The sequence below is a fragment of the Alexandromys fortis genome, unplaced genomic scaffold (genome assembly GCF_014885135.2).
Source record: "Alexandromys fortis isolate MF-2015 unplaced genomic scaffold, M_Fortis_MF-2015_v1.1 scaffold_2_1_26212458, whole genome shotgun sequence".
NCBI classification, from domain to species: domain Eukaryota; kingdom Metazoa; phylum Chordata; class Mammalia; order Rodentia; family Cricetidae; genus Alexandromys; species Alexandromys fortis.
This window is the reverse complement of record NW_026067930.1, coordinates 20,883,381-20,898,926: the sequence shown is the minus strand read 5'-3', so window position 1 is coordinate 20,898,926 and position 15,546 is coordinate 20,883,381. Positions and strand designations below refer to the sequence as shown.

At 38.7% G+C, this 15,546-nt stretch overlaps 1 protein-coding gene across 2 annotated transcripts in view; it reads left to right on the top strand.

Annotated features, from left to right (window-relative positions):
- The first annotated feature begins 2,938 nt into the window (after window positions 1-2,938).
- The window catches only part of Ythdf3 (YTH N6-methyladenosine RNA binding protein F3), a 32,825-nt gene continuing 20,217 nt past the window's right edge, over window positions 2,939-15,546 (top strand). The window contains exons 1-4 of one of the 2 annotated variants that reach the window (XM_050145009.1): window positions 2,939-3,207; window positions 3,622-3,646; window positions 6,642-6,787; window positions 9,072-9,157. In XM_050145009.1, coding sequence (XP_050000966.1) covers window positions 6,730-6,787; window positions 9,072-9,157 — 144 coding nt within the window. In that variant the 5' untranslated portion in view covers window positions 2,939-3,207; window positions 3,622-3,646; window positions 6,642-6,729. The remainder of the gene's footprint in view (window positions 3,208-3,621; window positions 3,647-6,641; window positions 6,788-9,071; window positions 9,158-15,546) is intronic. The other variant, XM_050145010.1, reaches the window with a different exon arrangement.

The following is a 15,546-nucleotide window of genomic DNA, read 5'->3' as shown; positions in this document are numbered from 1 at the left end:
AAAACAAACCTGACACCGTAGCAGATTCAGTCCGGGCCAAACTCGGATCACATTTACAGAAAAGAAACACGGACGGCCATTTAAATTCCTGGTATTTTAAACTTGATGGCACCTGTAGTTGAACCTAACCTGAATGTACACAAAAAACATCTGAAAGTTACAGTTGGGCAGAAAGGAACTTCGCTGCATAAGAGCACCAAGTCAGACATAGTAAATGATGAAGCCAAGCCAACCATCTTCCTTTCTGGGCTGTGGGTACTATGTTATAAAGACCATGGGGTGGTGGACTCGTGGTCCTCTAAGAGAGTAGTTTGTCTATCATCTAGATTCTGCAGCAGCATTTCCCCAGGTTCATCCACAGATCCTTGGCAGCACTGGAAATGGGTTTAGCTAGTTTCTAAACATACTTCAAAGCACTGAAAATGGTTGGGAGCAAAGTTCACTGACAGAGTAACTTCCTGGCTTAAGCAAAGTGCTGAGTTTTATCCCCAGTAATAGCCAAAACTTTGCATTAATTTAAGTGGATTTTATGAGCAGGAAATGAGCGTTCTATTCAAGTCCAGACCTCATTGTTAGGAGGAAAGGCCACGGTCAAGAAACACGGAGTTGATGGGAAGGGCAGGAATGAAGGACAACAGAAACTCATAGAATACTGCTATTAGGCAGCATTACGTGAAGGCTATATAGAAACTCTAGACCTGTGTTCAAATTGTGTCTCCCATAAACTAATCAGAGATTCCTCACCCTTTCTGATCCCTGCTCTTTCCTTTGTGCAGTACTAGGGACTGAGTCTTGAACACACGACCTTCACAGTCTAGGCAAGTCTTCTGTTACTAATTATATCCCTAGATGCTGCACGTGTCTCTGTGTGGGTGTGTGAACACCAGTGCAGCTTCCAGTGAAGGCCAGAGGGTAACACCCAAACCCTGGAGGTGAGTTAGGGGTTTCTGAATCACAAGGGGTAGGTGTTGGGAACTGAACTCCAGGCCGCTGTGAAAGCAGTACTTGCACTTAACTGATGAACCAACCATCTTTTTAGCCCATTATTTGTGTGTATATATGCATGTATTTATTTATTTGTTTATTTATTTTTCATTTATTTGTCTGTGTGTGGATATACATTGGAGGTCAGAGAAAAACTTTTAAGAGTGGTTGGTTCTCTGCATCTATCTCATCCGTTCCAGGTACAGAACTCATATAGTTTTTGTTACAACTGCTCTTACTTGCCCCTTTCTGGCCTTGGATTTATTTTGTAACCTTACTGTGTGTGTGTGTGTGTGTTTTTTTTTTTTCCTTTTGAGACAGGGTCTCTTTACATAGCCCTGGCTGTCTGTCCTGGAACTCACTCTGTAGACCAGGCTATCTTCAAACTCACTGCGATCTGCCTGCCTTTGTCTCCTAAGTACCTCACCTGGCTTTCAATTTTTATAACAGGAGTTAACACACAAGATACAGTGAATATTTAATCGACTATTATGCCTTGACATTTAATGAATACTCACTAAGTTACAATTTTGATGCTGGGACTCGCTCAGCAAAGGAAGTAAGAACTAGTAAGTACAAGGCCTCGGCTGCGGGGAGCTTACCTGTGCTACTGCTACTTGTTGAAGCCAAGTTTAGGTTCTGTAACTTTTCTAAGGTTATAAACTAATCATTATCAGGTAAGAATTCAAGCTGAAATTCGTGGGATTCCAAAGCCAAGGCTTTTCAGATAGGAGCAATAAACAAATTGTTGCCAGGAAAGAATTCAACTGAGATTCATGGGATTCCAAAGACAGGCTTCTTAGGAGCCCAATGCAAGACTGTGAGCTTTCCTACTCTTTCTCAATTTTTCACCTTAGTGCCTCTACCAATAAACGCTGAAAACTCAAACTGGGAAGAAGAGGAAAATGAGGCACAACATTGGAGAGTAAGAGAAACCTTGGGACATTGAAGGATTCACAGTTTGGGATTAGAACTGAAGAGAAAAGAAGAGGAAGAGATTTGGACTGACCACACCTTAAAAATGGCATTTGAGAGTCAGGCGGTGGTGGTGGCACAGGCCCTTCAAGCCTAGATCTCAGGAGGCAGAGGCAGGCGGATTTTTGTGAGTTTGAGGCCAGCCTGGTCTACAAGGGCTAGTTCCAGGACAGCCAGATCTGTTACACAGAGAAACCCTGTCGCAAAAAACAAACAAGAAATGCCATTTGAGGATTTACACGAAAAGCAGACCTAACCCAGTGTTTCTAAGATATTGTCAAACTACGGGAGCAGACTGCACGGTTTTTCTAATTTTCTGTTTTATAAGTTAGCACTTAACCTGGGTGTTTTTGAAAGGATGGAAGTAGTTATGTATGTGGTTTCTTTACTAGGAGTCCACGCTACTCCTTTAAAGAAATCTTTCTTGGAAGGGAATCCAATAAAAATATCAAAAGTTCAAATGACCGACCTCCTTTGTGTTTGCCAACTGGTAAGAAAGTAACAGTACTAGTTTCTAGTGGAATTTTAACATTGTTTTTTTTTCCCCCCTCCGGGGGACGGAAGTCTGGCAACTGTTTCTCTCTCAGAGGGCTACTTTATTCATAAAGACCAAAACAACCGCGAGCCGAGAGGAACAAAGCGACAGCTGCGAGTGCGGTCCCCGACACCGCGCTGGCTTTGCGGGATCGGCACCCAACGGTGCCTGAGTCACCCCGCGCCGCGCTCCGCTCCGCCTGCGGGAACCCGAAGGCCGGAGCCGCCCGCCCGCCCCCAACGCGCTCCGTCCCACGCATGCGTCCCGCGTACGGCGGCTTCCCCCCCCCCCCCCAGCCCCCGCCCCTCGGTTCGATGACGTGAGCGGCGAGGGCGGAGCCAGGGTCTGTGGCGGGAGTGGGGGAGGAACTGCGAGGTGTGCGTGGACGTCAGACTGGATAGCGGAAGGTCAGGGCGGCCCGGAGCGGAAGTGGGGCTCGGGAGCTGGTCCGCCATTGTGGGCCCGAGGAGCGGAGGGCGAGCGGGGACGAGCGGCGTGCCGGCGGCGAGCTCGGGCCCCTTCGGCGATTCCCGAGCGCGAGCCCGCTTCCCGGAGTCCCCGCGAGCGGCGGTGGCGGCGGCGGCGGCTGGAGCAGAGCTTCGCGAGGGCGGCAGCCGACTGCTGTGAGTGCTCGCGGAGAGGCCCAGGCGGCGGCGGCGGCGGCTCCTCCTCTCGGCTTGCGGTGAAGAATGTCAGCCACTAGCGTGGATCAGGTGAGGGAGCAGGGCCCGGGCTCGGCCAAGGCCCGAGCCGCAGAGCTCCACCCTCGCGCGCTTCTAGCCGCCGGCGGCCCTGTAACGGCGCGGCGGGGGTTGCCCGGCGGGGCTGCCGCCCAGGCCGGCGTGCGGGCTGGCGGCGGAACCCGCGGCCGGCGCCCGGGAGCGCTCCGAGGGCCGGATGTCCCGGCGGCCGCGCCGGGGCCCCGAGCTGGCGGCTGGCGGGCGCTGGCGGCGCTGCGGAGGGGCGGCGGGAGGCCGACGGGCGGAGTGGCTGCGGAGGAGCTGGCGGGGTTCACTCCTACGCGGATTGTTCTGAATAACTTGTCTCCGATAATGTCTCTGATTAACACACTTTTCTTTCCTCTCCTCCCTCCCCCTCCCTTTACCACATCTTTCGTCTTGCTCCAGAGACCTAAAGGGCAAGGAAATAAAGGTGAGTTTGGTTATTTTATTTTTTTTTCTCCCTCTCAGATGTTGCCCTGATGTTATTTTTAAGCCGCCAGCGGCTTCTTTCTTGTTTTTGCTTTTCTTCTTAAATGTAAAGGTTAGAAAAACATCCATCGCAGCTAAGCCAGCTAACATTTAGGTAGTTCCTGGGTTTGAAGCTACGTTTGTAGAAACCGAAGTTCTGCAAGAATAAACAGCTGTCTTGCTTGTATTTCAGTAAACGTAAGATATTTCTTTAGTTTTCTATTTTATCTTTGTTATATAACTTAGGTCACAATTTTCTACATTTGTGTCTAGTTAAGTACGTTCTTGAAGTGGACATTCTGTTTAAAATGTCTGGATAATATTTATACTTGCAGTTCACATGGCGTTCTGTGTCACATGAATGAAAATCGTACGGTTAATCACTGATCCATAAAAGTTGCTTGCAAAGAGGCAACAGCAGTACAGAACTCCTAACAGCAAGTATCTCATTGTATATAGCCCTGACTGCAAGGTGTGTCTCAATCTGGTATCTTAAAAAAACCTGAGAAGGAAATTATTTGTGCAGTTACTGCTAGCATTATATGACTTACTGTTTAAAAACTACCATTAAAACTAAGGCATTTAAAACATAAATGTAGTTTGTATTTATGCCCGTGGAACTCAGTAGTCAGCTGATTGAAACATTATGACATAAGTCATGTGATACTAGTTTAGGACAATAACTTCTTTCTTGGGGTGGTGCCAATTAAAGAACATTCCAATGTACTATATAGTTATAACGTTTTACAGTGCCGGAAATGACACTAAATACAATTATACTTCCTGTTTTTTTTTTCCCCCTAGTAACCAAGTACTGCTTAGAGAATAAGATCTGCAATAGCCCTTTATGTGTAACTTTCATGTTTCTGTTGATGCTTTTAATTTTTTCCTGGGTTTTTATGTGGCAGTGCTGGTTAATTAGAAATTAATTATGCTCTTCACAGAATAATTTCCTTCATGTCATGCTGCATTTTATATAAAAATTTGTATATACTAGACGCATTGAAGTGTGTAGGTAACAAACTTACTGCTTTATTTTAATTGTTTTCTTTCAGCACATAAACATTTAGGAATTAACTTATGGAATTTTAGTTATAATTATAAATTTCAGAATTAGAGGTTAATTTAAAAATAGTTCTGAAACATTTGTAAATTTAAAAGGAATTTTTTTTTTCTTTTTTGGCTAATCTGACCATCTGTGAAATCTGTGGTCATTATTGCCTAGTGTAAACTGTTTTATCCTAGAACTATGCAAGGCTATTTGAAGTGCTAAGTGTTTTGTGTTACGCATTTTAAGGTAAGTGACTTCTGTGAAATTCTTTTTGGATAAGAAATGTAGACCACCATATAGATTGGTTATTGAAAGCTTGTCCTGGATTACCACGAGTTTGGTTTACTCAGGAATCACTTCACTTTGGTGTGGCCTAGCGACCTCTGTTGTTACACACCAGTTACTTCCTTATAAATTGTCTCAAATACAGAAGCCAGCCACAGGCTGCATCACCTGGTGGCTGCATTTTTATATGAGAATTTTTAATTGATAGTGTCACTTCTGATTTGATATGTAGCTACACATACACATTATGGTTTTTGGATAGTTCTTGTTCTTTATTCTCCCTGTTTTTCTTTTACTCTTTTTGTTCAGTTTATAGTTTTATTCTAGGATGAAGACTGGGATTTCTTATAGTCCTGGGTTTCAATACCACATATAGCTACTGATTTACCAAGTTTGTTGAGCACATTGCACTTTTTTTTTAAAAAAAAAAAAAAGTGACTGTAAATCCTGTTGTTAAGATAGTGTGATCACAACAGCTTATTGCTCTAGATGCTATCTGTTGGATTATTTTTATCCTCTTTTGAGGAAGAGAAGAAAAGCTACTGGTCCAAAAGTATTGGTATGCTTAAAGTCATGTAATTTGGAACCATTATAAAATGATAGGAACCATTATAAGTTTACAAATACATTACAAGCCAAGTCAGGACTGATAACAAATGGCAGTTAGCTTTCATGTGTTTGAGAAAAACGTCTGTCTTAGCTGACTTATTTTTAAGTTAGTGAAATTATCATATAGTAAGTCTGTGTACTATTATTAAGCAGAAACTGTAACTATTTTTCTTGTTTACAACTGTAAAGATGTGGTTAATACTTTTGAATTTCAGAGTTTAAGAACCTTATGTTCCTAAGAAATTGGTATCAGTTAAGATTTTTAAACTAGTTGACTTAATATGACTTCCGAGATGCTACTTCTTTTATGAATTACCTTTAGCTGACATTAGCCTAACACCTGGCTTTAGTGTCTTTTTCTGCAAAGTGTTCTTAAGCATATCCTTAAGGCTTACTGGACTAAAAGAATGAAAAGGAGTTCTGTCAGTCTATTTGGAAAGACAAAATGCTTCTGAAATGTAATTCCTAATTTTTGGTTTATTTTTACATATTCCTTTTTTTTAACTAAAAAAAATTTTTTTTCCTGTGTAAAATGTCAGACCTGCTTGTTATACTTGGCAAGATAATACCAAAAGATAGTTAAAATGTAAGGATAATTATTTGTTGGTCCATAATTTTCTTTATTAACAAGAACTTTTGCTTGCTGTGTCTTCATTTGTGTGTCCAGATGTCCTCTTGGGCCTTCCTCCTTCCTTTCTTTTGTTCCTTAAGTTTATATAAGTAAGCAACACGTGGAAATTGGTTCTTTTTCCTCCTCATTCCTTCTGTAGGAGGGACACGTACATCATTTTATATGACTGCAGTTTAAAAGAATTAGGTTGAAATTGGTTGTTTGAATGTTTCAGAAAATTAGTGTATTTAGCAATATTATGTTGTATCTTCTCTCTGTCCCCCCCTAAGAAATGATTTCAAAACACCATACTATCATTATTTTGGCTTCATATTTTTACTAATCCTCACAACATTCCTGTAAGGAGATAGAGGGTATATGGTATTGTCGCTGTTTTTGTAGGTGGGAAAACATGATGCACACATCTGTTGACTTTCCTAACTTGATGTAGTCAGGACCAGAGCAGAGAATCACCTGGCTTCTAAGGCCCATGTTCTATCTTGATTTGACTTTGCTTCATAGGGCAGAGGAAACAGGCGAAGAATCATGTAAGTCATCTGTTCTTTTTTCCCCTGAAGAACTTTTACACAATATAGAAGTGGCTTAGATTTCATTAATGTTCAGTGACTTTCAGTCTCCAAGGCATTAGATTGTCCTTAAGTAATGATCAACAACTAGAATCTTATGAAACAGTTGCTTTAAGAAAGTATGCTTCTGAAATTAAAGGGCTAGTTAGTATCTTATTAGGAGCCTTTAAATGGATACTTTTTTGATTATGTTAGCAGTAAGACTAGATAACCAAGAACTAATGGATACAAGAGATAGAAATTGTTTTTAATACAGGCTGATATTCATATTAGTTTAATAGTCTATTCTAGTCAGAAACTTTTTTTGTCCTTCAAGAAATAAAAGACTGTGCATCACTATTGTTGATAAAGGAATAGTCCAACCAATGGGAAGAACCTCAGCCCTCAGATGACACCCTCCGTTTTATTTTGTTAGTAGTAACAGTTACATATTTTAATTCTGGAGCCCATTTAGCCAAACCTGACTCTGATGAAGTCATTATGAAACACTGTTGATTCTTATAAGTGGAGTCAGGATCCATTTGATTATTGGGCCATAGAGGTCAGCTCTGAAGCCTTCACGCTCAGAGTAGTTTTACTTTTGAGCTATCGCTGAACATTATTGGATGAAGAATGAAGGGATTTAATAGATCTTTGTTCATAAGCCACTGCTCACTAATGTTACATTTTAGGTAATTTGCACTTAGGACAAAATTAGAGTTGATATTCTGGTAAACTTAACTCCACATTAGTTGGCCATACTTTGTAACATTGCAGTTTTGAGCAGTAATTCTAAGAGATTGACATCCCTCACAAATTGCCTTTTCTTTTTTATTTCACGTTTCAATAACAAATACTGCTACTGTATCAGATACTTTCCCAGTAACCTGTCTGTTTTTCTGGTTCAGAATAATTTTTAGTTTTATTTGGGGTATTGCAGCATTTAGTATTAATAAAGATTATTGAATATGGTCATCTCATACGAAGATGAAATGAAATAGGCACTGAATAACTTGAGTTATTATTAGGTTAATGAGCTCAAATCACGACTGGAGACCACTTGCCTCCTCGGTAATAGACCTGAAATTGAAATCCAGGAGGTGGTTTTATAGCTATACTCAGGCACTACTGGGACAGTGTCCAAATATATTTTTTTTCTTGACTACAAAATATGTCTTTTTTTACAGTGTATGAAGTAGTTTTGAACTAGTGTGATATTCTGGTTTGTTTTCTCATATGTTTCATGAGTAATCATCATCATCTTTGGTGTCTTAATTGTAGTTTTACTTTCATGTGAAAGTCTTCTTTATTGGTGTTTAGATTTGAACACAAAACTTCAGTGCATGCTAATTTCACCAGTGAGTTGTTAGTCTTTGAGAATCAAGGTATGTGCACACACATTTATTAGAGAATCAAAGTCTTAGAGATTTTTAACTAGAGTGCTTACATAACGTACACGAGGCTTGGGTTGGCACCCCCAGTACTGCCAAAAACCAAACCAAAACAACATAAGGCCTTTCCTTTTTAATGAGAGGGTCGTGCTACATAGCCCTGTCTTTGTAGTCCTTACTGGTTTTTATCTTCTCTCCTTTTGCTTCTACTTTTCAAGTGCTGTGGAAACCAGTGTGTGGCATCAGACCTAGGCCTTTCTAGATCTTTCATAATCATCGATTTTAACCACTTTGGAGACATTTAAGTAATTTTTTACTGGAACTTCAGGTCATAAATAGTTATTGAAGGCTCAGCCTGGTATTGTATATATGCCTGTATTCCTATTGCTTCACAAGCTGAAGGAGGATGATTGAGAATTCAGGGTTAGCCTGGGTAACATAGGAAGAAGACCCAGTTTTGGTAAGAAAAACATTCTTACCTTTAACAGATTAACAGACTTTTATAAAGTTAGGTCACATACTCAAATATATTATCTACATCTTTACTTAAAGTTATTTTAAAGTCATACACAGTTTTAGGGAGCCTTCCCAACATTTCTGTGTTGCTTTGCTTACTATAATTTTGAAATTGGGATATTTAAGATTTTGATCAAGGAGTGTATATAGATAAGGTTTATATTTAGATCATGGGATTTCTAGGTTTTCTTTGGCACACATTATTTCTAAAGGTTATCCTTTAGAGAGTTCTTAAATCAAAACAGCAAGAAATTCTGTACTATTTTTTTCAGAGTTGGCTTGAAAGTGTTTGAAATGTTAATATTGTGCTATAAATTTTATAAGGCTTACAACATTTCTAATACAAATATGTTTTTTAGTTTCAGTACAAAATGGTTCGATTCATCAAAAAGATGCTGTAAATGATGATGATTTTGAGCCATACTTAAGTAGCCAGACAAATCAGGTAAGTTTTCTGCAGATTCAGATTTAAGAAGTTAAACGTCTATTAGGTTTTACTGATTTTTTTTTCCCCCAATTAGACATCTAATTGAATACAAGATTAATGTAATGTGAAATTTGCCTACATGTGGTGAAAAACACTTGAAGGTTTATGGCATGGGAGACTACTTTTAGGATTATAAGTAACTGAATGGGGTTCTAAAATATTTAAAGATGAGTGTTATTTTTATATATTATGCTTAGAATTTTTTAATATTAACATGATTTAGTCTTTAACTATTGCAACCATGTTTTTCCTTTTTTCCCCTTCCTTTCCTTTTCTCCTTACCTTCTCTTTCCTTCCCTCCTCTCTTCTCTCTGCTCCTCCCCCCTCCCGTCCCCTTTCTTCCCCTCCCTTCCTCTCCCTCCCCCTTCTCAAGACTGGATTTCTCTTTGTAGCCTTGTCTGTCCATCACTTGGTCTACCAGGCTGGCCTTGAACTCAGAAATCCACCTGTCTCTGCCTCCCAAGTTCTGGGATTAAAGAAGTGCTCTGCTATTGCCTGCTACAGCCACATATTTTTAACTAAAGCAAATTAAACTTACTAGCTGGAAACTTTAACTGGATAGATTAGTTTGTGTCTTACAACTTTAGTTAAGTATATTTTCTTTAAGATATTCAAATTTGAATTTCATTAAGTTACTATAGTTTTTAATTTGGTAGTATTAGAGAATAGAATTAAAGACTTTTTAAATACTTCTTTATTACAAACATGGAGATTAAATGTAGATCATTAGTACCCCCCCCTTCAAAATTCTGGGATTTGAATCTGTGATATTGTACATGCTAAGTCATGTACCCCAATTAAGCTACATGCCTAGCCTAGCTACTAGGGTAGCTTCTGAGAATTTGTTCTTAAGGATAATTTAAACGCTACGAAGCAATAAAATAAAAATATTTTATATTTTGATAAAATTTTTGCTGTCATGTTTATTGTCAAATTTGTGTCACTGGTAGAATCCAATTTTGAAAACAAAATTTCAACCTTTACCAGTTCATGAGAATATTCTGGAATGAAATTCCTAGTATCGTTTCTTCCACTTGTAAAAAGATATATGAAAAATGTGCTCTGTAACTTTAACCTAGATTCCTTTAAAAGCATAAGAGGAAAAGGTACTAAGTGTTCTCATAGAATGATTCGTTAGACAATTTGAACAAAAGATTTCTGCTTTGTGGAATGTATAGACTTGATTTGTAGCTTATAGAAGTGACGGCTTTGGTCACCCTCATCTACCTTTGGGCATTTTTCTTTATCTACTCTCCTTTGTGTGCTGTCTTAGATTCCTAGTATGTATTGGAGAGGGGTAAATAAATCAGGAGGAATGGAAACAAGTGGTAGAATTTGTGAATGCTTGGCAGGAAGGGGTAGAAAAGATGTCAACATTTGTCTTTCCACAGTACCAAAAATGATTACTTCTAACAAGGCGTGCATTTAAAAGCATTAGCAATACAGAACTAGGAAACTAGGTTTATTGTATAGAAAAAAAATGGAAAATTGTCTAAGATCTTAAAGGTAAGTTACATGATTTTAAATCAGAATTTCTTAGCTGAACTGTAAAAGTAACTCAAGAATTGCTAGTTTAATGGAAACTAAGTTTATTGCTGGAATAACTCAAGTAAGCATGATTGACAAACTTTATAAAGTTGTTCATGTATTTAATGAATTAGTTCCTTGAAGTCCTGATTTAGCTAAAGTTAACTGGATAGATTATGAGGTTCTTTTTAAGATTTATTTTTATGTGTATGTGTGCAAATATATGTTGCATGTGTGTGTGTGGTCCTGGAGAGGCCATAAGAGGGTGTTAAATCCTTGGGACCTGGGAGTTGTGAGTTGTCCACCCTAAGTTATGGCTTCTCCAGAAAAGCAGGAACTGCTGAGCCAACTCTCCAGTTCCAAAACACATTGTGCTTTTAAAACTAATTCCTTCATGTAATTTTAAAAAGTATAAGTAACAAAGATGAATCATCTGGTGGGAAAGGTGTTTTAATTTCGTCTGGTATTTAAGTTGTTTTCTGCACTTAAATCCGATTAATATCGGCTAACTCTAGGATTGTGTTAAAAATGTTGGTCTTACTCATCTGACACCATACTTTTATTTTATAGTGTTTTTTAAAGGAGGAAGGAAACAGATTATTGGTTCCCTGTTAATTTTCACAATAATGTGGTGATTGAGTCCAGGTTTCATGTTTCAGTTGCCCTTCTGTTGAGGATGCCATGTAAATTGAAAATAACATTTATTTAAAGAAGTTGGAATACTGATGTTATCTACCTGTGGTCAGTGATCACTGTTGGTGTTTAATGTTTCCAGATTCTTGGCCATTTATTTACAGAATTGAAATTTAAACCCATGCTGATTTGCAAAAGTAGCAAGGAAATTTTATTTAAAGCAAAGCAGTAGAAAAATTTAGCATATGCTGCAAGGGAGCAGCCAGGCACATGAGTGAAAATATTCAAGGCCTCAAGTTGCTGTCTGGGATCTCTCTTTATAAGGTCTAAAGGAAGGATGGGCTGATTGCTAAGGGTGTAATTTGGTTGGTTCTCTGTTTTGATTGATAGATTAGGTCATACAATAATTTTTCCATTGTGCATATTCCTTTCCATATGCATCTAATTTTGTCATATACATAGGAATAGGTAGATTTAAGAGTATAATTCCTAAAAGGATACCGTTTTGTTTTACTCTTCATGTTGCTGGTTGCACTGATTGGAGAGGATTGTGTGCATAGTAAGCACATTATTAGCAGAGGGGTATGTACATGCCACAAACCAAGTGGAATCCCAAGACACTAAACCAGTCCTTATGCTTTCCCAGTGGAGGCTTGAGAAAATAATTACGTTTAAGTTTTATTCTGTTTTGGCATTGTGTGTGCTGTATTTTAACAATGACTGGGTATTGATGTGATTTTTCCACTGGTGTTTCAGTAATTGCACTCCACAGTCCAAAATCCAACTCTGACTCTGTGATTGTCAATACTAATAAAAAAATTACCTGCCAGATGTGATGGTGTACTCCTAGAACTTCCTAAGTGAGGTTGAGTTTAGCCTACACTGCATAGCAAGATTGTCTCACAAAAATTAAAACAAAAAATAAAGCACACATAAAACCACTACTATTAGTTTCACAGAAGTAGCTATATTTGTCATATGAGTGCATTTAAAATGACTTACATGCTTTATCTCATCTTTAGTCAGCAATGCCCATTTTTGGGAAATAAGACAACCGTTTTCTGAAAATAGGGTTTTTTTTTTTGATTTCTTAAAAACAAAAAACCAAAAATAAGCACCTTAGTTTTTTTAAGTAAACCTTCAAACTTATACCGTGAAGTTTTATATTTATGAGTTAGCTCTTTGCTGATGTGTTTTATTTTTTATATATGAGTATAATACTAGTTAAGTTGGAGGGTCAGTTTTTGTTGCTGTATTGTGGAGCATTCCAGTACAAAGAATGAGTTCTTCATCTTTCTGTTCCTAGTTACTGGTGTGATGGTATGTGGCAGGGACTAGGGATTTATGACACAGATATTAAGTGAGTGCATGTGTTAAGGCTATTTGGCAGAGTGAAGAATTGCAGTTGGTGAAACACAGATTTTATTATATTTAACACTTTTCATGACATCTGTATGATTGTATTTTGGTAGTGTTATTGTGTAGCCCTGGCTGGCTTCAAACTTAAGACGCTTACCTTAGTCTTCCAGGTACTGGGATTATTGCCTTGACAGTGCTTTTGCAGTAAATCTCAGTTTTTGCATTGACCAATAGAAGAAAGTAAATAAAATCATTATAGATACAGTAAAAGTCACTAACCCATTGGTTCTGAAATCAGGAGAGCCTTTTTGTGTGTGTGTGTTTGAGATTGGCTTTGATGTATGTAGCCCACATTGGCTTTGGCTCTGAGCCCATCAGTTTCCACATGTATTAGTATCATATTTGCATGCCAGCATTCTGGGCTTGGAAGTTGGGAGTCTGAAGTAGTTCAGGTTCTTTATTTTGTTTTTGTGTTTGTTTTCTGAGACAGGGTTTTACCATGTTCCCCTGGCTGTCCCAGAACTCACTCTGCTAAACTAGGCTGGTGTCAGAGATACTCCTGCTTCTGAGTGTTAAGATTAAAGGTGTACACTACCACTGCCCGGATAGCATATCCATTTCTTAATGTTTTTCTTTTTAATAAATATTTTTATTAATTCTCTGACACTTAGGATTTTTTAAAGTCATTTACAGCTGCCTCTCTCAACTCTTAGGTTTAACCCCTTTCTCTTGTTTTAAAATTTAATTTTATGTCTTGTTTAAATTTTTTTTATTTATCTTAAAGTATTACAGACTTATAATTCTCCTTAAGTAGATTAGTTCTCCTTCACTGAACCAGCATTCTTATTTATAAGTAGTATTAAATATCTCATTTTCTTTTAGAAGTAAAATTTATATAAAATGTGCAAAATCCAAGTATACCTATGGAACTGAAACCAGTGTCCAAATATAGACTGTCTTTCATTAAACATTTTCAGTTCTTGAGTTTAAATTTGTCTTGACCTCCAGGGACATTTTGATGATTTTTTTCTTTTATGATTCAAGTGTTTAGAGTTAGACATATTTATATAGTTATGATTCATGGATATACAACATGGAATGATTATATCAAGGGATTTAAACTATACCCTAAATAGTTTTAATAATATTTTTATGCTGTGAACACTTGAAACACCACCGCTATCAGTTTTGGAATGAACTAGTTATTAACTATATTTATCACACTTTGGCTTTTTTATACATTAAGAGAAGCCATAAGAATCAAGGACTCACTCATTCACACATTCAAGAGTTCTGTAAAAATAAAGTGAAAGCTATAATTCCTATGTCCATGGCCCATGTAGGCCCTCTGCTTGGTTCTTCAGTCTTTGGAGTTGATAGGATCCTTGTCAGTTGACTTAGAAAGCCTTGTTCTCCTGTTGTCCTGAGAGTTACTACCTACCCTATTTACTCTTCTTCTTGCTCTTTCCCTGAGCTTTGAGGGGAGAGAATTGATGGCAATATACCAATTAGAGCTAGGTGTTGTACAATCTCTCTGGATTATGTCTGACTGTGGGCATTTGTTCCCATGTCTGCAGGAGGAGGCCTCCCTGATGATGGCTGAGTAAACGACTGATCTATGAGTATAGCAAATACCACAGGAGTCATCTTTTTGGTGTTGATGCTTAGACTAGTAGTAATTGGTTTTATCTTAGGTCTTTGAGCTGTCTTTCTAGTCTCTGGTTCTTGGTCACCTAAGCAGTGTCAAGTATGGGTTCCAGCTCATGAAATAGGCCTTAAGTCAAATCACATATTGGTTGGTTACTCCCATAAGCTTTGTGCCAAAATTGCCCTAGCAAATATTTTAGGTAGGAAGATTGTAAAAATTTCGGCTGAATTGGTTTTTATGTTTCTCTTGGTAACCTGGAGAGTATCTTCCCATACCAAAGACACTAGAACATGGGGGTAAAGGTTCTTTGTGGACACCAGCTCGAATTCTCCATCTTCAATGAGTTATGTGGGTGTTGTCATCAGTGGGGTCTTGTTGGCAGTTTGTGGAGAGCAGCTTATTATCTTGACAGCAACCTGGGTTGTTTGGGGATTTCCATGTGACTGTTATGCCAACTTCAGTTTGATGAAACAAAGTTGGTGAGAAGTGGCCAGTTGGGACTCAATCTTCCTCATTATTTGGAAAATTTATTAGAATTGACTACATATGTTAGGAAGTTTTCATTGTCCTAGGTTTCCTTGCTGCTCCTCAAATGCCCCTTACATCTAGTTGCCTCTCCCTACATTCCCTCCCTCAGCTCCATTCCTCTTCTGCTCCCCAACTGATCCTCCCATTTCAGCTCTCACCCCTTCCTCCCAGTTCATCCTATTTCTCCCTCTCGGGAGATCTGTGTGTCCCCTCTGAACCCTTCATCAATACCGGCCCACTCTGGATCTATGGATTGTAGCTTGATTATCACTTATTTAATGGCTACTGTCTATATAAAGTCAATACTGAATGGGTTACCTCACTCGGTGATTTTTTTTTCTAGTTCCATCCATTTGCTTGCAAATTGCATGATGTCATTTTAACAACTGAGTAATACTCCCTTGTATAAAAGTACTACATTCTTTTGTTGAAGTACATCTAGGTCCCTCCAGCTTCTGGCTATTATGAATAGAGCAGCAGTGTCCTTGTGGTGTGATAGAGTGTCCTTTGGGTATATGCCCAAAAGTGGTATGGTGAATCTTGAGGTAAATCATTTCCCAACTTTTTGAGGAGCTGCCTTATTGATTTTCATGGTGACTGTGCAAGTTTGTGCTCCCACCAACAGTGGAGGAATGTTTGCCTTGCTCCACCC